At 47.1% G+C, this 21,741-nt stretch overlaps 1 protein-coding gene across 19 annotated transcripts in view; it reads right to left on the bottom strand.

Moving 5' to 3' along the window:
* Nucleotides 1-1,897: 1,897 nt before the first annotated feature.
* Nucleotides 1,898-21,741, bottom strand: part of DAGLA (diacylglycerol lipase alpha) — a 179,950-nt gene continuing 160,106 nt past the window's right edge. For 18 of the 19 annotated variants that reach the window (XM_075928467.1, XM_075928470.1, XM_075928466.1 and 15 more), the window contains 2 exons: nt 20,577-20,749; nt 13,293-15,655 (listed from right to left, as the gene is read on the bottom strand). In XM_075928467.1, coding sequence (XP_075784582.1) covers nt 14,728-15,655; nt 20,577-20,749 — 1,101 coding nt within the window. In that variant the 3' untranslated portion in view covers nt 13,293-14,727. Of the gene's footprint in view, nt 3,642-13,292; nt 15,656-20,576; nt 20,750-21,741 lie in introns of those variants that run through there. The other variant, XR_012903704.1, reaches the window with a different exon arrangement.

The following is a 21,741-nucleotide window of genomic DNA, read 5'->3' as shown; positions in this document are numbered from 1 at the left end:
GGCAAAAGGGCTGCCGCGGGCCGAATGAGGCCTGCCAGATGCGTTGATCTGGCCTGCGGAGGCCCTGCTGCTCCCCTGCCTCCAAGCCAATTAGGACCTGGGGGAGGAGGCAAGCACATGAAGTTTCCTCCGCCCTGCCAGGAACACGCGGCTCCTGGCAGGGCGGAAGGAGACTTTGTGCATTCCCCCACCCCCAAGCCCTGATTGGCCTGGGGGCAGAAGACTCCTCCCACCACCAGGGGCATGGGTACCTAGGGGGAACCTCTGGGGGGCAGCAAAGGCCAATCATGGTCTATGGGTGGGGAAGCAGGGAAGTAGCCTGACCCCACCCCTTCTGCTTGAGGCCCCGCCCCTTCTGGTGCAGTCTGAGGCCATTTAAAAAATTTCTGAAGTGGCCCTTGGCAAAAAATTATTGCCCACCCCTTCCCTAACTCCTTTATGCTGCATCTTATCCAGATTGCTCCCCATAGTCTCCTTATCTGTGTATTGTTGTCTGGTTCCTTTGGTCATTTTCCATTGCCAAGAGAGGTCTACTATTATTATTCATAAAAATGTGAGCAGTGTTTTACATTCACACACAGCTTTACAAGCATGGATTAAGATAAATCCTTTGCCTCGAAGAGCTTTTACGCCTCAGACCTCTGGGAAGCTTCCTTGCATGTTTCTTTTGCAGAAAGATTATGGCCTCTTTCTGACGGCATCTTTCCAGCATTCTGCCCCAAGGGTGGATTTTCACACTTTCTTTCCTGCTGCACTCCTTTACCCAAAAAGAGCTGTTTCTTTTACTCTATCACCCTTGCTCATGTTAGCCCCATTTCTCCGTATGTTGATTTCAGACCGCTGACAGTCACGAGCAGCAAACACCCTGCTACCCTTATGTTCTTAGTCAACGCCTTATTAGGAGGAAGACAAAGAGGTTGCATTTTCTCATTTTGATCATGGAATTTCCTGTTGCTACCAGGATTCTCCTTTATGATCTATGTTGAGCTGCCCAGGGACACAGAGAGGTTGGGATTTTCAGGGGGAGGGACAAGGCTTAGAGGTCAGAGTGGGTGCAGGGATTGAGAACAGGAAAGGACATGTAGGGCCCAAGGAGAAGAGGAAATAGGAGTCTAGAGCTCCATGGAGGGAAAGATACAGAACCCGGGGTCTATGAAGGGGAGATACATGACCTCAGGGGTTGATCTCAGCAACATCTGAATGTCTCATAGGATCCTAGCGCTGGAAGAGCCCTCAGGAAGTCATCAAGTCCAGCCCCCTGCCCAAAGCGGGGCCAACCCCAACTACATCATCCCAGCCGGGGCTTAGTCAAGTGGACACTTACAAACCTCTAGGGATGGAGATTCCACCATGCTCCTAGGGCAATAGTTTTTCCTAATATCCAACCTAGACCTCCCCTAGTGTAACTTGAGACCATTGCTCCTCATTGCTCTGCCATCTGTCACCACTGAGACCAGCCTCTCTCCATCCTCTTTGGAACCCCCCTTCAGGAAGTTGAAGGCTGCTATCAAATCCCCCCTCACTCTTCTCTTCTGTAGACTAAATAAGCCCAAATCCCTCAGCCTCTCCTAGTAGGTCATGTGCTCCAGCCCCCTCATCATTTTGGTTGCCCTCCGCTGGACCCTCTCCAATGCACCCACGACTTTTCTATAGTGGGGGGCCCAGAATTGGATGCAATACTCCAGATGTAGCCTCACATCTTGTCACAGAACCCCCCAAGCAGCCTTAACAATGGAGCAGTATCTGGTTGTTCCCTGAGGCTTGGCAAGAAAGACAGGGTTATTTTCTCCCAACTCTGCCATCCTTGCTCACAGTCCTTTAGAATATCCCAACAGCCTAACTATATAGCTCCCCCATTTTCCCAAACCAAGCTTGGGGCAGGCACACACACCAAGCATACTTCTACATCCATTTTATACACTGCTCTATGCAATATACAGAACCCTTTATATACATATATCTTTATATAATATGCTATATTAATTTGTATCTTTACAGCAATATTAGTTTAGATCTTTCATACATAGGTACAAAAAAGTCACATGAGAATGGCACATGAAGAGTGCTTGAGTTTCTTTATAGCCTTCATGCCGGGGCAATGTGGAGCAGGGATCTAGCAGGCAGCATTCCCGGGAGGGGCAGCGACCTCTTGCATGAGTGAGAGAACATGGGTTCCTTTGCTGCTTCCCCAGTGATTGCATATGAAGGCTCTCGAAGCCCCAGGAGAGGGAGTTGGAGCAGCTCAGGGCTGGGTCGAGGGAGTTGCCTTCTCCCCAGTAATGCAAAGACTCTAAACTGTAAACAGGCAGGCGGGGTGAAGGAGTTTGCTAGAAATTACCCTAGTCCAATTTGCCCCAGCACAAGGTATGGAAAAGAGTGAAAGAAGCAGGCAGTTGTCTTTCCTACACAGAGGGGTCCTGATGTCTGTTGCAGGGGAGGCGAATGTGGAACGGGAAAGGAGCGTGATCTCCTGTACACAAACCTTTTTCCACAGCAACCACCATTTGGCAAAGCCCCTCCTAAGCGCAGGGCCCAAAGGCCCCACTGGACCAAAGTTGGGTGTTCTGTTCCACTGAGTCCATCCCAAGGGGCATGCAAGAGGGAAAGTGAGCAGACTAGGGCAGAGAGATCTTCATCGGGGCTCCTCTTTTCTTGCCAGCTGCACATGCACAGCAGCATTCTTGGGAGGCCAGGCGGGCAGATAGCATCACAGGGTTTTCCAGCAAAAGGCCCCACGAACTGAAAGAGTCTTAAAGGGCAGCAATGTCCCTTCTCCTGATGGCCACCCCTGTGGCCGCATGGACGGCAAGGTGACTCTCAGCTCCTATGAACCATTCACTGGATGTATCAGGAGTCTGTCATTGGAATGGGAGCGGGAGGCTTTTGCTTTGAAGTGACCTCTACCTCTGCCTGAGGCAACTTGGCAGGGGAGCTTGGAGCAGAGGCCTCTGCGTCCTTGCTGTGGTTGCAGGTGAGGTTACTTCTCCACAAGACAGTGGCCACCAGCAGGCACCTCAGACACGATATGGGCATTGAGATGTGATAGAGTGCACGGGAGATCCATCGACCACGCCTGAGATGCAATCGCTTTGTATGTGCACTGCCCCCAAAGTGAGCAAGAAGATGAGTCAGACCATGCAGGCAACTGCCAAGAACCGGTTCGAATGTAACATACCTGCTACGTGGGGGTAGAATTGCCCCTCTGGTACTGCCCATGTACTTTGGAACATCAGAACTTCACTGGGACTGTGATGAACAGCAGAGAAGTGGAGCTCCAATTACTACTGATGCAGGCTTTTGCCTGCACTACACTATATTTATTTTTGCTAAATATTCAAACTAGTGGCTTCATGGACATAATGACTGGACGGAGGCCGCCTGTGTAAGGAAAAAGCAAAACTAGGCCTGGCCATGTCAGCAGGGGATTCAAACACAGGGACTGAGGAGCAGTCCCCATGCATGTCAGAGTCTGGCTTTGGAAGATCACTGGTCTAGAGTCACAGTCGAAGTGCAGTTAGTTACTCCATAAATACAATGGGCAGCTTTAACACGGTAAGTTCCTTTCATCGTGAAATCTTGCAGAACAGAGCCAAAACGAGGGACAGTTTTGCTTATGATGACTTAAATCTTTTGATCACCACCTGGGGGACAAATACAGAATTGCATGACTGGCTAGACATGGTGCATGTCGGAAATCATGTCAGGAAACTGCCCCGGCCCAAGACAAGATGCCAGACTAGATTGATCCAGCAGGGCGACTTCTATGCTTGTGTGGGTGTTTGAAGGAGACCTGCTTCAGACCAGTCAGGCTTTGCTATTGGCACTTTAAGACAACCTGAGGGAGCAGGGGACCGTGAGGAAACCTTGCCTGGCCTAACCCAGATGGTAAAAGACAAACTGGTACCCAGAGTGATTCTGGTCCAGCCCCCATCTCTCTTCTTTCCTCATTCCCAACTAGGAGCACTGTACCTGGCTCTGCAGGTGGGAGGAGGAAGCTAGTAGGCCAGGTGTCCCGTCCCAAACAGGATCCTTGCATTGCAATAGAAAACAAAGGCACAACAGAGACATGAATCCAAGCACGGAAGCAATGAAAACAACATTAATGGAGACATCAAGGCAACTTGAAGGCAAGTTGGTATATTTCCTGATATCTCCTGGGACCACCCTTTCCTATAACAAGTCATACACCTAGGAACTGGATTTGCTCTCTCCCTGGTTGTTTTGAATTTCCACTGTGTATGCCTTTAAAGAGCCATAGGTTATGCCAACAGCATCCTCATCCGCTCTCTTCCTGCTCAGGATACAGAGTGAGAAGGCTCAGAGAGAAGCGCAGGGCATGAATTTGGCAGAGAAATGATAAACCAGAAACCCACGACCGTGGCATGTGAAAAGAGAAGCAGCAAGGCAGCATGCTGCCTCTGGCATGCTCCCTTCATAATGGGAGCAGAGTGCCCCACAATTAGACTCTCAATGTGGAGAGAACATAGTACCCCACACCACAGTTGCTTTTTTTGCAACAGTGTCATGCTGTTGACTCATATTTAGCTTGTGGTGCACTATGACCCCTAGATCCCTTTCCACTGTGCTCCTTCCTAGACAGTCACGTCCCATTCTGTACGTGTGAAACAGATTGTTCCTTCCTAAGTGGAGTACTTTGCATTTGTCCTTATTAAATTTCATCCTGTTTACCTCAGACCATTTCTCCAGTTTATCCAGATCATTTTGAATTATGATCCTATTCTCCAAAGCAGTTGCAACCCCTCCCAGCTTCGTATCATCAGCAAACTTAATAATCATACTCTCTATGCCATCATTTAAATCACATATGAAGATATTGAACAGAAACGATCCCAAAACAGACCCCTGTGGAACCCCACTTGTTATGCCCTTCCAGCATGACTGTGAACAGTTAGTAACTACTCTCTGAGAACAGTTATCCAGCCAGTTATGCACCCACCTTATAATAGCCCCATTTAGGTTGTATTTCCCTAGTTTATTGATAAGAAGGTCATGTGAGACAGTGTCAAATGCCTTACTAAAGTCTAGGTATACCATCTCCACCACTTCTCCCTTATTCACAAGACTTGTTGTCCTATCAAAGAAAGCCTTTATCATAATAAGGAGCCCTAATAGGTGGGATGAGACTATGAGTAGCACTTAGGAGAGAGAGTCCAACAGGGGAGATACATGACCTGAAGGGAAAAGAACGCTGATCAATCCATTTCACACATTCTATACAAACTGCTCTGCAAGAGACAGAAGACGTAGTGACTTGAGCACAGGCTTGGGAGCCAGGAACTCCCAAATTCTAACCCTGTATCTAATGGAGAGTCACTATATGGCCATGGGCAAGTAACAACCTTCCTTCCTCTCTTTTCCCATCTGTAAAATGGGGATATTACTTGCCTAACTCACAGCAGGATGGTGAGACTTGCTCATTCACAACATGTGCAATGGATTATAACTATGTTCCATTTGGGGACACTGTTGGAGGGAACCCAGGAGCAAGAGATGTGGCTCTGATATCTGTTAGTTTAACTTCACAGCTGACTGCAAATCTGAACATTAACCAGAAGCCGTGTATTGCTCCAGCTCAGAAGAGAGTGCTGGCAGGAATATACAAAGACCTTAAATTTCAGAGTAACCACTGAAAAAGAAGGGCAGAGTTCCTGGTTGTGCCAATCCCACTGGAGCCTACGAGAGGGGGCCAGTTGTTCAGAGGAAAGGTCTGTGCAAAATGGATTTTTAGATCATTTCTTCAGACAGCATAGGAGAGATTGTGTACACCATTGGCAAGGAATGAGCATGTCTGTCATCCCTCAGTGACAATAAGAACTACTTGCTGTTAGGCCAATGCTCTATCAGGCCTTCTCTGCTCCAGGCTGGAAGTGTCAACACCCGGACACCCCCTGCCTGAGACTCAGGCTTGGATACCACTAAAATTTACTCCTTCACAAGCCTAGAGGGTCTGGAAAGAGACCTAACTAATCAGGAAGACACCAGCGAATTAAGAGGGCTTGTCTGCTTCGTCCCAGGAGGAGTGCTGAGTATAGCTAGGCCAAGGGGGAATTCCTCAGTTCTAACCTAGGATCCTAGCCAGGATCAGGACCTTCATTTACATGTCCTGCCCAAACAGTTACTTTGTCTTTTTGCTTACAAGTTGAAAGGTGCAGGGAGCCAAATTTTGAGTTTAACTCTTAAAGGACCAACACTGAGCTTGTTCCACATAATGCCTTGCTCTGGGCTGGCTTCCCCAATGTTAAATCTATTTACCCTGTTTCCTTGTTTAATAGTTCACATAATGTATCATTTTGTACAGTGCCTACCACACTAGTCATACTCATAATAATAGTATCCCTGTTTGTTCTATGTTGGGTTTTTCTTTTACACTGAGTCTTCACACTTACTACATCACTTATGTAACCCATCACTCTTTTACTTCCCGCTGCTCATATGACTAGCATTTTTGGTTGCTAAAGAACTGTAAAGAGGGAGCACACATTTAGCGAACAGTTGCTTAGTCCCAATATCACCCTAAACTGAACTAAGAGGGAACAGGGAGATTCACTCTTAAAAATGCAGAGAACTAAATGCATGAGGGTTGGGGGCAACATAACAAAACAATAATCCTCTTAGCAAAAACCCTGCTTGAGTTTGGGTTGACTCAGACAGGAGATTCACAAACTGAGGGCAGTGTGGAGGGATCTTGGGAAGAAGGAATATGAGACTTAAACCATATTATAGACAGAAAAAAAGAAAATAACTGGAAATCAGAGGAAGGCCAGAGGAACTTTTAGAGAAAAGGTAAAACTAGTGGTTTGCAATAGGTTAGCTTAGAATGTCTTGCCACCAGGTATTTTGGCATTTATTTATTTACTCGCCTTATCAGGAAAGTATTACACTCTATATGCTATCTACCTAACAAATCATACAGAGCTACTGTAACCAGAAAGCCACTGCCCTTGCCACAAAGTAAGATGTCTCTGCAGGAGAAGGAGTAAATTGGGGTTTACTTAGCATAATGTAAACCAGGCTCTAGCAAAGCCCCAGAAAGGGGGGTGTTCCCCAGGCATGTACCTCAGAGAAAGCACTGATCATCACCATGGGCAATTAAACATTGTACCACGCTACCCTCTTGCATAATGGTAAAGTCAGACTTAGCTGGAGCAGACAATGTTTAAAAGCACACAAGGTACTTGCAAGAGTGAGTGTGTGCATGTATGCAAGCAGAGAAATGGTAGATAGGGACTGAGCAGTCCAGTCCCAACCTGCCACACTGAATTTATAGACCTGCTTATTCTGCAAGAAAAACACACAAAGGAAAATATGCACATTTCTGCATAGGCTGGGTGATATTTGTTCTGCCTTGTTAACAGTGGGCTGCTCCTCAGATTCTATACTGGAACCAGTGCTATATAATATATGGAACAATGATCTAGAAAGGGGGCAAGCAGCAAGGTGGGAACACTGATAGATGATAAAAAAATAAATTATCCAAGCTTGAAGAAGACTAAAACTTTAAAGAATTCAGAAGGGCCTAGTCAAGGTAGGTAAACAGGGAACACAACAACAGTTCAAATTTGGTGTTGATTAATACCCTCTGTGGGCAGTCTGTGAAGTTATGGAGATATACCTATCTCATAGAGCTAAAATGGACCTTGAGAGGTCATTGAGTCCAGTCCCCTGCCCCCATGGCAGGACCAAGTACCATCCCTGACAGATTTGCCCCAGGTCTCTAAGGGGCCCCCTCAAAGACTGAACTCATAACCTGGGGCTCAGTAGGCTAATGCTCAAACCACTAAGCTAGCCCTCCCCTCCAACAAGCACACAAGGCAAGAAATAATAGGAGGGGTGTTTTCAAAGATAGGAGACAGGATGACCAGAGGCATGGAAAAACTTCTATATGGATGAGACTGGTAAGACTGGGACTGCATAAGTATAGGGCTGACAAAAATCTGAAGTGGGCATTAAAAAAACAGAAAGTACTAACCGATATCCAGAAAGAGCTAAGGTGTTCCAGTACCAGGGAATCCCCAATAAAAGTGAGAGGGACCCTACTTTTGACAAGGTGACAAGCCTTGTGGGTGGGGCGGAAGTGACAGATTTGATATAACTTGACTTTAGTGAGGTTTTTGATACTGTCCTGCATGACCTTGTAAACAAACTAAAGGAATAGAGTCTAGTATAAGGTGTGTGCATAACTGGTTAGAAAACCATTTCCAGAGAGTAGTTTTCTACAAATTAAATGAGGTCCTAAAGATACAAGTTCTGGGTCAGGTTCGGTTCAATATCTTCATCAATGATTTAGATAATGGCATACAGAGTACACTTAGAAAGTCTGAAGATAATCCCCAACTGGGAGGGGGGAATTTTGAGGATACAGCCGGTCCCCGAGTTGCAAACGGTCGACTTATGACCGTTCTCAGTTACGACCAAAGCTGTCGTAAATGACGGACCCCGTGTTACGAACACGATCCGCGCTTACAAACAGCATGGTTGCGTGAAACTCAATTGGGTCCGACTTACGAACGAACCGAGTTACGACCAATTGCTTGGTCCGTAACCAGTTCGTAAGTCCCGAAGAGGCCGTACAATTAAAAATCAAATTGATCCTGACAAACTGGAGAAATAGTCTGAAGTAATTAGGATGATATTCAATTACAAGGAAAATATTTGCAGTAGTATCCTACAAAATAACGACAGAACTCAGTGGAAGACACTGCTAGGGGTTGTAGGTTCACATGGGAGAGCTCTGGAAATATAGCGTTTTGTATTAACTACCCATTACTTCTGAATAAAATTAAGAGGGAAAACAACTAGAGTTGCAAATTTACACATAATCATACATCAGAAGATGGAGGTAGCACCTAGGGCTCCAAGCTGCTAAATCCGGACTATTTCCCATGAAGTGCTGAGCACCCTCAACTCCCATGGAAGCCAACAGGAAGTGAGAGAGCACAGGACCTCTCAAGATGGGAAGGCATGGACAGCAGTCAGGAATCCAAGGCATTGGTGAGCTGGGTGGATGGAGAGAGGTACACAGCGCTACAACTGGTGCCAAACAGGATGTGGATGGGGTACCATCTTCTTGACACAGAGTAACCTCACCATCTGGAGCACCAAGAAAAGAGAGGAGGGCTCCTAACTGAGTGAGAAGGGGGGAGACATCCACCATCGTAGGAGAGAGGAAAGTGGTAGCAGCAGGAGAGGATCCCAAACTAGAAGTGCAGGTGTAAGGAAGGGAAGTGGTGAGATTATCAGCTCTCTGTGGCAGGGACTTTCTTTTAGATCTTTTAACACCCTGGTCCCTGACTAGGGTTACTAGGTACTACCAGAATACAAACAAGAACATAATTTATAAAAGGGCCACCACATTCTAAAACCCAGGGTAAAACTGCTCCAAGTCTACTGAAGTCAATGGGAATATCTCCATTAACTTTGGCAGGCTTTGAATCAGGTCCCAAATGTTCAGAGGGCAGCTCAAAAATATGTCTGTGTTTAAACAGTCATAACCCAAACACATATGGCACTTCATGGATCCTCACCACTTCCCGTGACAGGATTAGAGACGCTCTCTCTTTGATCTAGGAGGTATGGGAGTTAAACCTTCGCGGTTACAATCATTTAAAGCCTCCCCTAGGGCCCTTCAATGTTCCATGGTTTCAGGATTACAGTCCATCACAGTCTGCTATTGGCGCGGAAGATAAGACATGCTATGCAAATGCCGTCTCATTATTATTCACTAGCCACAAAGTGCCTACTTGGGGAGGTTTCTTTGTAGGACTCTTTGGCGTATACCAGCAATGGGCAACTTAGGCTAATGAGTGGGCTGCAAGATTGTCATAACCAGGATGGTCTCCCAGAATAGGGAAGTTTTGCTCACTGCGCTTTCGTACCTAGAATTTGTGGGGGGGGAGGGGTGCCAATTGAACTATAGCAGCCCTTTGATTGGATGCAGGAGGTACACACGGGTCTGTCAATGTTGTGTGCAATTAGCATGCACCTGCCTTCATGTGCCTTGCTTGACGTGTGTGTCACTTGAGTAATACCAGTAGGAAAAGAACTATGGGGGTGGAAACCAGTGGAATCTGGCAACCCTGCACTTGGGCAAGAGTGAACAAAATGAACAAAATGTCTCGTGGGCCACACACAGAACCTGCAGGCTGCCCACCACTGGTGTACAGGGTTTCACTTTACACATTTTAATTTGGTGCACAAAACCCAGCCACTCAACTTTAGCAAACTGGTAGCCACCTGCTCTGACCTTCACTGGAACAGCCCTCCTGTACCAATCCCCACTGAGTGGGGGTGTATGTGTAAGAGTGTGCCTCACACCAATGATTAACAGCTTAGCTGCTCTCAAACGGGTCAGGCACCTGCAGTACTGGCCCAGTCACATCTTGATGTCACATTGACATTTCAATGGACCATCCAAACAGAAAAGGCACAAGGTGGCTGCACAGCAGCTGGAGGATAAGATCCAGCAGCCAAGCAGTGAAGTAACCTTAAGTGCTACGTATAGGTGTCTCAGGAAATGTATCAGAGCAGAGGAAAGGCAGAGAGGGCGGCAGATAGTGGCATGGGGTATGTATGGGGCGGTAGTGACGGGCTCAGCGTTCAGCGCTAACGCATCAGAGATGTTCTTTTGGGTGCAATGATGCATAAGACAATGGAATGGAGTCACATGAGTCGTTTCAAGGGGGGAAATGTAAGGTGTGTTTGGGCAGTGCTGGTGCAAAGAGCATGGGTTTTCTCTGTGCAAAGAGTCCTAATTTCCCAGGAGAGGGCAATGAAAAATGGCTGCAAGAGGGGAGGCCACGAGATAGCGTAGTCGTAAACTAAGCTAATTGGACCCTCTCACATCTTGACTCCCCACTTCTTTGGTCAGTAGGAGCCCTGGGGCACTGGAGGCTGCATATTTCCAACTTCCTGGCAGAAGCTCGATAGCCACAGAGCATGTAAACTGGGGGGCAAGACTGCATGCTGCTGCCCTGATTCCTCTAATGCTGGTCAGGGAAAGAGCTTCTGAATTCATCCTAATACAATGGCTTTGAAAAAGTAGACAGAGTTACAACATACAACAGCAACAAAATGGTGCCCAGGTCAGACGTGACATCTTAGTGCAATAACATGGTCCATTAGTCATAATCTGGTCACTAGTGAAATCACTAAAATGCTAACAAAACTTTCACTAACAGGGAATCCATCTAATCCCCTAATTTCAGTGACTCTGATCCCCTAATCTCCTCAAATCAGGAACCAATGTCGCCTAGACTCAGCACATTCGCTGAAGTAAGCAGCCCATCTCCTAATACAATAGGTACGTATCTAACTACTAGAGATTGGGCCGATTCCTTCATTAATATTTGTAAAGTGCTTTCGAGATATAAAGCGCTAGGTAAGTGCTAAGCGTTGTTATTACTCCCTGACCTCAGCCTGGGCAAGGCAGGAACATGCTCCTTTCCCCAAGGCTAGCAGACAGTTTGAGGCAGAGTGTCACTCTCCCTACATGTCAGCACCCCAGGCAGACTGCTGTCAATGGTAAACCGAGCCCACTAGCCCGATTCCCTAAATTCTGCAAACTTCACAAACTCTCCTTGTTACTTTAAACCAGCGATGGACAACCTAGGTGAATGAGTGGGCTGTAAAATTGTCATAACCAAGACAGTCTCCTGGGATAGTGTAGTTTTACTAACTGCGCTTGAGCACTTAGAATTTGTGGGGTGTGCCGACTGAACTGTAGTAGCGCTTTGACTGGATGCAGGAGTGCACGGCTCACACAATCAGTGGTGTGTGCAGTCAGCACAACTCACTTCACATGCCCTTGTTTTACCTGTGGGTCACTTCAGTAATACCAGTAGGGAAAAAAGCTGTGGACAGAAACCAGCGGATCTGGCAACCCTGGGCTCGTCTACACTGGCCCCTTTTCCGGAAGGGGCATGTAAATTTCAGCAGTCGTCGTAGGGAAATCCGCGGGGGATTTAAATATCCCCCGCGGCATTTAAATAAAAATGTCCGCCGCTTTTTTCCGGCTTTTAAAAAAGCCGGAAAAGAGCGTCTAGACTGGCCCCGATCCTCCGGAAAAAGTGCCCTTTTCCGGAGGCTCTTATTCCTACTTTGAAGTAGGAATAAGAGCCTCCAGAAAAGGGCGCTTTTTCCGGAGGATCGGGGCCAGTCTAGACGCTCTTTTCCGGCTTTTTTAAAAGCCGGAAAAAAGCGGCGGACATTTTTATTTAAATGCCGCGGGGGATATTTAAATCCCCCGCGGATTTCCCTACGACGACTGCTGAAATTTACATGCCCCTTCCGGAAAAGGGGCCAGTGTAGACGTAGCCCCTGTGTGTGGGTAACAGTACATAAAATGTTTCGTGGGCCACACACAGAAGCCCGATGGGCGTCAATTTGCCCATCACTGTTCTAATCTGCACTGCTTATTGTAATGCTTTCCTGAAAATCACCTTTTTAATTCCCTCGCCACATGCTGTTGCCCTGCACTTCCAAATGGAGGATAGTATTAACACAGCTGTTCTCGTTCGGGTGCCAGAACCATTCGTGTTGTCAGCACAATGCTGGTTAACTGCTGCTGCAGAGCCAGCAAGGGGAATACACCAGATTGTTCTTTTTGGTAGGGACTACTAACAAAAATGGGACTTTGTTGCTCAGCAACAAATAGATTTTAAAAAAAGTTATTTAGAATCTTGCCAGAGTTTTAAGAAAGGTCCCATCTGGGAGCTAAGCTTCTGGGACAGTGAACAGATTTTGGTTTAGTGTTTATAAATGGAAACAGCTGCACATCCTATGATTAAGCACCTCATGGTGGAGACTGAGGAGTCTACCCTACATGATGTTGTCACACTGGATACACAGGATCTATTCAACACTGCCATGCTGGGTGGGTGTAAAAATGTTCCTGCTCTTATTTAGGGACATTTTACACCATTTTTGTTTAGTGTTTGTACAGCACCTAGCATGACCACCCAACAACAACAAAGATGTACCGTGATAGGGAATCGGACCCATCGATTTCTCTTGTGTGATGGGGCTAACCTATCACATGCATGGAATTCTCACTGCACGGGGAACTGCCCAGCCCAAGGCTCCTGTAAGATGGGGGCATTTTACAGCTGACTCCCAACAAGAGATTCTTTTCCGGTGAAGGAGGGCAGAGCTGCAGAGACACAGACGAATTCTGCTGAGTTCTGAATTGAAGTCTTTTTCCAGTTAAAGGACTCTTATAAGTCACTGTGTGTTTAACTGCCTCGGCAGTTAATCTCCCTCCTGCTTTCATCATCGGAAAACCCCTTCTATTCATTCAATGGAGCCAGCAAGCTACCCAGGGCATTGGAATTGAGAGCAACTGGACTGGTTGCTCAGAGACAATTTTGCTGACAGTATATTGGGGCTTTTAAATGAGTTGTCGTGCAGTACGGTGAAGGGGAGGAACCCCTGTGGGGAGGGAGGCATGCCATGAGCTTGGATCAAAGGGCCTCCACTTTGAAACAAGGATTTGCAAAAACAGCACCTCCTGCCCACCCCATTCTCCCCTCAGCCTCCAAACTGAGGGAATGGCAAGGGAAGGGGAGAGAAAACATTCTTCTTGCTCCAGGAAGGCTTCCCAATTTGCAGAATGAATACCTTCTGAAAAGCTTAGCAGCTCTGTAAACATACATGAGATTTCAACACTCAGTAAAAGTTCATCTTTTCCCTGAACTCCGACGGCAAAGACCGGTGTTGGCCTGCGAGGAAGGTGGACTGAGGACCAGGAACAAGCCCAAGGAGGCTCCCAGGCACCACAGGGAACTGGTGGATAATCCTGGGAACTGGCAAGTCTTAAATACTAAAAGCTAGTTTAAACCATGTGGTACTGAGATGAAAATCCAGTCAGTCTGTGGTGGGAACATCACCAGTTCTGAGTGGTCCAGGGAGCTGTGAAGTGATGAAGGTGAGACCCAAGAGACCTTCCCCACCTCTCTGGTGGAGGTTGGATGCAGCAGTGGCCTTCGGCTCTCTAGTACATGGATTTCCTTTCTTCTCAGAAGAAGCCTGGTAGTCACTGAACTCAGAGGTAATCAGGGGAGCGAAAACACACAGTGCCAGCCTGATTCTCGCTGTGCCTGGTCGGGAGAGGGTGGCTGCATTCCCCGGGAATACAGCTTCAATGGCTTTAAAACGGGAGAGAGTGTCCTATAAAACAAACACCATGAAAGGGTGACGAATTGGTGCTTGGGTCAGACATGACGTGTTAGTGCAATTGGGCCCAAAGTTGCAATCTGATCGCTACTGACACCACTTAAATGACAAGGAGGAGGTGATTTGACCCTCACTTCTCTTTACCCAGTCCTCTAACCTCAGGGAATCCACCCTCTGACTCCAGCAGACTCCCCGGAGCAGGAAATCTGAGCCCTGTGCCTCAGCAGATGGCCTGAGGCTGGGAATCTGCCCCCTGATTTAATCTAGTTGGCTGAGGTAGGGAAACCAAACATGTAACTCCACTGACGAGACTCTCTTAGCGCAGCAGGCTTTCAAAGGCAGTGCCTCTTCTCCCAAACTTAAGCATACGACCCAACATACGGAATCCATCCCCCTGGCGTCAGCATGGCACCCCAGAGGGAACATTCTCAGGCGTCTCCACACTTCCGAACTGCCCAATGACCAGCTCCTCCAAGTGTTATCCCAGCATTCAGCTCATGGGATTGGCTTTTGGAGCCTCACCCCTCCACCCCTGCACTAGAGGGCTGAGATCATGAGGTCCTCCTGCTTGGCAGGGCTGGTCACATGACCAGCTGGAGTGGAAGTCCGGATTTTGTCAGTGGCCAGGCATTCCTGGCTGCTCATGCCTGTGGGAGTGATGTCCATAAGTTCTCCAGAGGAACTCAGAGGGAAGGAGGGTGAGACTGAGATGCCAGAAGAGGGATCTGCTGAGCCAGCAAATAACCGAGGGGGCTTGGGAACTAGATTGGGTTCATACTGCGCTCTTAGCAGGATCTCCTGATCACTAACTGACTTGGGCATCTCAGCAAAATCGCTGGAGCTGTCAGATACCATCATGCAGTAGAGGTCCTGGAAGGAGCTGCTTTTGCTGTCCAGGTTAAAGAGGCTATCTATAAATTCAGCAAACTCCAGCACTTGCGGACTGGGCACATCAGTGAGCCGTCCATTTTGGAGGGACAGCTCCTCCCGAGGGGTGAAGGAAACGTGGTCCCCTTCGCTACGAGCTCCTTCCTCGCTGCCGCGTCGCTGGGGGGTAGTGCCGCCACTGTTGGCCAGGCCCTCTGGGGGCTGGGTCTCTTGGGAGTGTTTGGAGAGGCTGTCGGCAGCCAGCAGTTCTGTCCGTGAGCTGAGGGAGGGGTTCTCCTCAGGAATAACGGGGTCTATATAAAAGCAGTGTGTCTCATCCTTCTCCATGACGACATGGAGGCTGGGTGAACCGCGAATGCTCCGGAAGCCAGAGGAGCGCCTCGACTCAAAACTGTAAATAGACTCATTGTCTGACAGACTCTCCATGGTAGCGAGAGGAGCGCGACGGTCCTGCAGCTCCACAGACAAGCGCTCCTTGGTATCCAGCAGCAGTAGCTCCACCGGGTCCTTCTGCACAGGAGAAAGGAGCTTGGTCTCATAAAACCCTTCCAAACTGATTTCAGAATGGGACTTGCTCCTGCAAAGAGACAACAGAAACATGAGGCAGCCTCTAAAATCTCTCACCTGCCTCAAATTGTATCTGTCATCCTGCACCTAATTTTCGGAATAGCATCTCCACTGGAAAGAAACAATGGAAAATGAAACCACAGCAGGCTCCAACCCTGGAGTTCCCTATCTCTGACCCTCCCTTTTATAGTACAAGGCGTAAAAGCAGTAACCTCCTCTCCCCTTGACAAGAATTATTCCACTGTAGAATAGTGATAGAAATGTAGCTGTGATAGTCTGGGGTAGATGAAGCAAAATGCAGGACAATGTAGCACTTTACAGACTAACAAGATGGTTTATTAGATGATGAGCTTTCGTGGGCCAGACCCACTTCCTCAGATCAAAAATCCACTGTAGAGGCTGCTCTGGCTAGAAGACAGAAGTCTCCCTCCTCTGGGCTGTCAACCTCTCCCTCCTCTCTGCTTGCTCCTTCTACCTCCATCTTCTGTAGCCCTCACTAATGTGGATCCCTCTCCCTCTGGCTGCTCAACTGTCCTGTTTCTTCCTCTGCCTAGCCTCTCACTCTATCTCTGGTGATGGCTCCTGATCAGTGCCTAGAATCTCTCTGTTTCCTCCTTTCTCATCTTATCTTTTTCTTCAACATCAGACACTGCTCAGTTTTATCCCAGGGCTACTTAACTGCACAGATCTCAGCACCCACAACGACTACATCATGTTCGGCCTCCCTGTTTGTGTTGGCCAGACAAGTGCCTGGCTTCCTCGCAGCTTCCCTTATCAACAATCTCAGAAACAAAAGTCCTTTTCTTGGGGAGAGACAGACCCTTCCAGCACAGCTCCGTCTTTTCACTCCCGTCTGGTTCAACGGTCTATAGTTTTGGTATTATTTCCGTCACTCCCACAATTTCTCATCTCCTAGAATCCGCATCCAAGGGCTCTCCCCCTAATTAGAGCAGCTCATTCTATGGCCTTCCCAGTCCCTGCTCTGCCAAGCCCAGCAAGTGCCTGTGCTCCAGTCTTTACACACGTACAGCGGAGTGCAGCCACACTCATTCCCTGGCTCCCCTTTCACTTGGGTTCTGAATGGAAATTAATTTCCTTGTTTTTAGAACTCTCCAGGGGCTGGGTCCAGCAAGCCAGCCCATTACAGCTGCTGCCTACTCCTGGCCTCCCTGACTATGACGGCGTCCTCTGCAGCTCCTGCAGCCTTCTTGTACTCCTCTGCCTCACAGTCTCTCCAGTTCACATCTCAGCTGGGAACATACCCCTTGCTCAGGCTGCTCTACTTCTCGCTTCCTTTGCAATTTTCTGCAATAACATTATTTACTCTATCAATCGTTTGGGGATACACTTTACATGAAGAGCTGCACAAAATGAAGCATTCTGCTCACCATGATGGCTTCCGATAGTATCTTTTATCACTGATCCATATATTACTACCAACACCAGCATATTTACAGGGTGCTGGAAAGTGAAAGGAATGCAAGCTTTACCCCACCACTGAACCCTAGCCCTGTCCCAAGGGAAACCTCCCTTTGTCCTGGAGTAAGAAGGAAAGTGTCAGTGTCCTTTCACCTTTGGGTTTCCTTTTGCTGCATCCAATGAACTGTTAGAACGACATGGGCTTCTTTATTTCCAGAGTAAAAATCCCACTTGAACAGTCACTGAATCTACACTTCAAGCATGAGCCAGTCCCAAGTTTCAAAGAGTGATTGTGATGCTGGCAGACTATGTTCCAGTTCATGTCAAGGCCATAGGTCTCACCTGAACACTGATAAATACATAGCTGGAGGCCAATCCGGCTTTCCTGTGTGTTAGTATCGTTAAAATAGGTATTAGATTATAAAACTGTCCTTAACATTAGACGTTATTAAATGCTTGGAAACTGATCATGCATTCATCCCATTTATAATACCTGTATCCCATGCTATATGTTAATATTTAAGTGTTTGCTCTGTAACTGTAAAGCTGTTTGTTCTATAACTGCAAATCACCAGCCAGGAGAGTAGCATTAACAAATGTGAAATAATACTTTGCCATAGGAAGTGTTCTCTCCTGCCCAGCAATAGACGGCCCATCAATACCAGACAAACCACTGCAGAACACCAGAAGACAAAGTGCTTTATTAAACGCTTCCTCTCTCCCCAAACCCAAACTTCCTACCCTGCTCCTGAAAAGAAAACTTGCAACTGAATTCTTCCCCACAGCTGAACTTGCAACTTGAAGAAGTGGAAAAGGAATAAAAGGCCTAAACAAGGAGAAACAGACTCGGGGTAGGATAACTAGTTATAAGCAAAAGATCCCCAGTATCTGGCCTGGCTTAGTCCTTAAAACATATAGGCTATGCCTACACTGGCACCCTTTTCCGGAAATGCTTAAAACGGAACAGTTTTCCGTTATAAGTATTTCCGGAAAAAGTGCGTCTACATTGACAGGATGCTTTTCCGGAAAAGCACTTTTCCCGGAAAAGCGTCCGTGGCCAATCTAGATGCGCTTTTCCGGAAAAAAGCCCCGATTGTCATTTTCGCGATCAGGGCTTTTTTGCGGAAAAGGCTACTGTGCTGTCTACACTGGCCCTTTTCCGGAATAGTTTTTCTGGAAAAGGACTTTTGCCTGACCGGGAGCAGCATAGTTTTTCCGGAAAAACACTGACAATTTTACAGTAGATCGTCATTGTTTTTCCGGAAAAGCAAGCGGCTAGTGTAGACAGCTGGCAAGTTATTCCAGAAAAGTGGCTGCTTTTCCGGAATAAGCTGTGAGCTGTCTACACTGGCCCCTTGAATTTCCGGAAAAGCAGTGACGATTTACTGTAAGAAATCAGCTGCTTTTCCGGAAAAACTATGCTGCTCCCGTTCGGGCAAAAGTCCTTTTCTGGAAAAACTATTCCGGAAAAGGGCCAGTGTAGACAGCACAGTAGTCTTTTCCTCAAAAAAGCCCCAATCGCGAAAATGACGATCGGGGCTTTTTTCCGGAAAAGCGCGTCTACATTGGCCACGGACGCTTTTCCGGAAAAAGGGCTTTTCCGGAAAAGCATCCTGCCAATGTAGACGCTCTTTTTCCAGAAATACTTATAACGGAAAACTGTTCCGTTTTAAGCATATCCGGAAAAAGGTGCCAATGTAGACACAGTCATAGAGCATGCTTATTATAGAAGCTTCTATTACCTTTTGAAATTTAGGACAGTAACACATTTGAGTGTGTATTTATTTAGTTGCTTTAACCTTGAAAATAATACTTATTTCCTTTTCTTAGTTTATAACTCTTTAGACTATTTATTATAGTATTGGCTATAAGTGTCTTCGGTATGACATCTAAGGTGCAACTGACCAGGGGAAGTGACTGGTCCTTTGGGATTGGGAGTAACCTGAATATTACTGGGATCTTTGGTGCGAGGAACAATATATCGAAGGTAAGTTTATCTTGGTGCCAAGACAGATCAGATTTTAATCATAGAATCCTATCTAGAACACTAGAATGGGAAGGGACCTCGAGAGGTCATCGAGTCTAGTCCCCTGCCCTTGCGGCAGATCCCAGTACCACCTAGACCATCCCTGATAGATGTCTGTCTAACCTGCCCTTAAACATCTCCAGTGATGGAGATTCCACAACCTCCCTAGGCAATTTATTCCAGTGTTTAACCATCCTGACAGGAAGTTTTTCCTAATGTCCAACCTAAACCACACTTGCTGCAATTTAAGCCCATTGTTTCTTGTTCTATCCTCACAGGCCAAGGAGAACAATTGTTCTCCCTCCTCCTTGTGACACCCTTTTAGATACCTGAAAACCGCTATCATGTCCCCTCTCAGTCTTCTCCTTTCCAAACTAAACAAGCCCAATTCTTTCAGTCTTTCTTCATAGGTCATGTTCTCTAGACCTTTAATCATTCTTGCTGCTCTTCTCTGGACCTTCTCCAATTTCTCCACATCTTTCTTGAAATATGGTGCCCAGAACTGGACACAATACTCCAATTGAGGCCTAAACAGCACAGAGTAGAGCGGAAGAATGACTTCTCGCGTCTTGCTCACAACACCCCTGTTAATGCATCCCAGAAGCATGTTTGCTTTTTTTGCAACAGTGTCACACTGTTGACTCATATTTAGCTTGTGGTCCACTATAACCCCTACCTTTCTGCAGTGCTCCTTCCTAGAGAATTGCTTCCCATTCTGTATGTGTGAAACTGATTGTTCCTTCAAGTGGAGTACTTTGCATTTGTCCTTATTAAACTTCATCCTATTTACCTGAGATCATTTTTCAGTTTGTCCAGATCATTTTGGATTATGACCCTATCCTCCAAAGCAGTTACAACCCCTTCCCAGCTTCACTATGTTAGGCATTCCTTCATCAGACTCCTTTGTGAAGATGGAAACAAAGAAATCATTAAGCTCCTCTGCCATTTCCAAGTTTCCTGTTACTGTTTCTCCCTCTTCATTGAGCAAAGTTTGGAAGGGGACTGTCTAGGACTCCATGTTAGGCTGTTGTAGTGCTTGAGGAACTCATAGAATCCTAGGGCTGGAAGAGACCTCAGGAGGTCATCGAGTGCAGCCCCTTGCCCAAAGCAGGACCAACCCCAACTAAACCATCCCAGCCAGGGCTGTGTCAAGCTGGGCCTTAAAACCCTCTAGGGATGGAGATTCCACCACCTCCCTAGGGAACCCATTCCAGTGCTTCCCCCAGCCTCCTAGGGAAATAGCTTTTCCTAATATCCAACCTAGACCTTCCCCAGTGCTTGATAATAGCTTGGTGAAATCTAGGTACAGAACTCATAACCAATTTGCAGTTTGTGCCCTGCTCCTTGACATTCTGCCCCAAGGATGGCCCCCTGCTCCTGAGCCATAGCAAGACAGCTTGGAAGTGATCACAGCCCCTGTAGGAGGCAACAATCCCTCGAAAGGCCTGGGGTAAACCTCTCAAGGAAATAAAAGCTACATCCTTACTTGACACTGCTGTCCACGGTTATGGCTCCAATCCCGATTTGTACTGAGGGTCCGCTGGGCAGGGGCTGATTCTGGAAGATCAGTTCTGGGTTGAGATCCACTTCTGTTGGACTCACCATCACTTTGGCTGCAGAAAGCAAGGCAGTTTTGCCCTTGTTGTAATTCTCCAGAACCTATTCAAAATAAGATCAGCTTTGTTCATTTCTGTTCTAAACTCTGAGCTCCCCCCTGACAAGCAAACTTATCCCAATTTGCTTCTTATCAGCAGTCATTGCAAGCCTAGAGGGATGACAAAGGCAAGGATCATACCTAGGATCACACAAGCTGAGACACAAATATTGACATCAAAGCCATACTGTCAGTAAGTACTGCTTTAACCCAGTGGGAGGAAAGCAATTAGCGACCCTGCCTCTGGCAGCCCCAAGATCAGCAGGGCCTAGGAGAAACAGTTCTATTGACTTAAATAAGAGTTGTAAAATCAGACCCAACGACTTGAGACACTTCCTGCAGTGTGACATGTAGGTACCTAACATGTAGGTACCTAACACAGTGGAAAGACACTGAAGAGGCTCCAGCATGTTGGCAGGTGCTGCACAACTCAGAGACCGCCACATTAGTTACTGGTGCCCCACTGGAGAAGTTGTGGCTTATTAGATCAGCCTTGAATACAGGAGCAGTCCTTCATCAGAGAAAGGCAGGGTGTGGATGGGCAGGTCCTAAGGGAAGGAACCAAGGAGCAGACAGGACTAAGGAGACAGCTGAGACTTGGGTTCACACTATGCTGTTTTGATCTAGTGATCAGGGCACTAAACTAAGACTTAGAAGACCCAAGTTCAATGACCAGCTTTGCAATGAATAAGTTATGAGACCCTGGACCAGACCGGCCCGTCCTGTGCCTCAGTTTCCCTTCCCGCCCTTTGGCCATCTTGTCCATTTACATTGTATAGTAGGTGTATGTACAACGCCTAGAGCAATGGGCACCAATCTCGGTGGGAGCCTCTAAGCACTACTGTAATACAATATTATTTATACGGGTTAATAAAACCAGGCACCACACTACAAGTGTGCAGTTTTGATTTGGAGCTGAGTGGGGATTCCACCAGCTTACACTCCCCTCTCTAGCCTCTCCAGGGCCTGAGACTCAGAAGCTATTTTGCTATGCTGA

The sequence above is a fragment of the Pelodiscus sinensis genome, chromosome 4 (genome assembly GCF_049634645.1).
Source record: "Pelodiscus sinensis isolate JC-2024 chromosome 4, ASM4963464v1, whole genome shotgun sequence".
In the NCBI taxonomy this organism is placed as follows: Eukaryota; Metazoa; Chordata; order Testudines; family Trionychidae; genus Pelodiscus; species Pelodiscus sinensis.
Note: the sequence above shows the minus strand (reverse complement) of the source record. Positions and strands in the feature narration are given on the sequence as shown.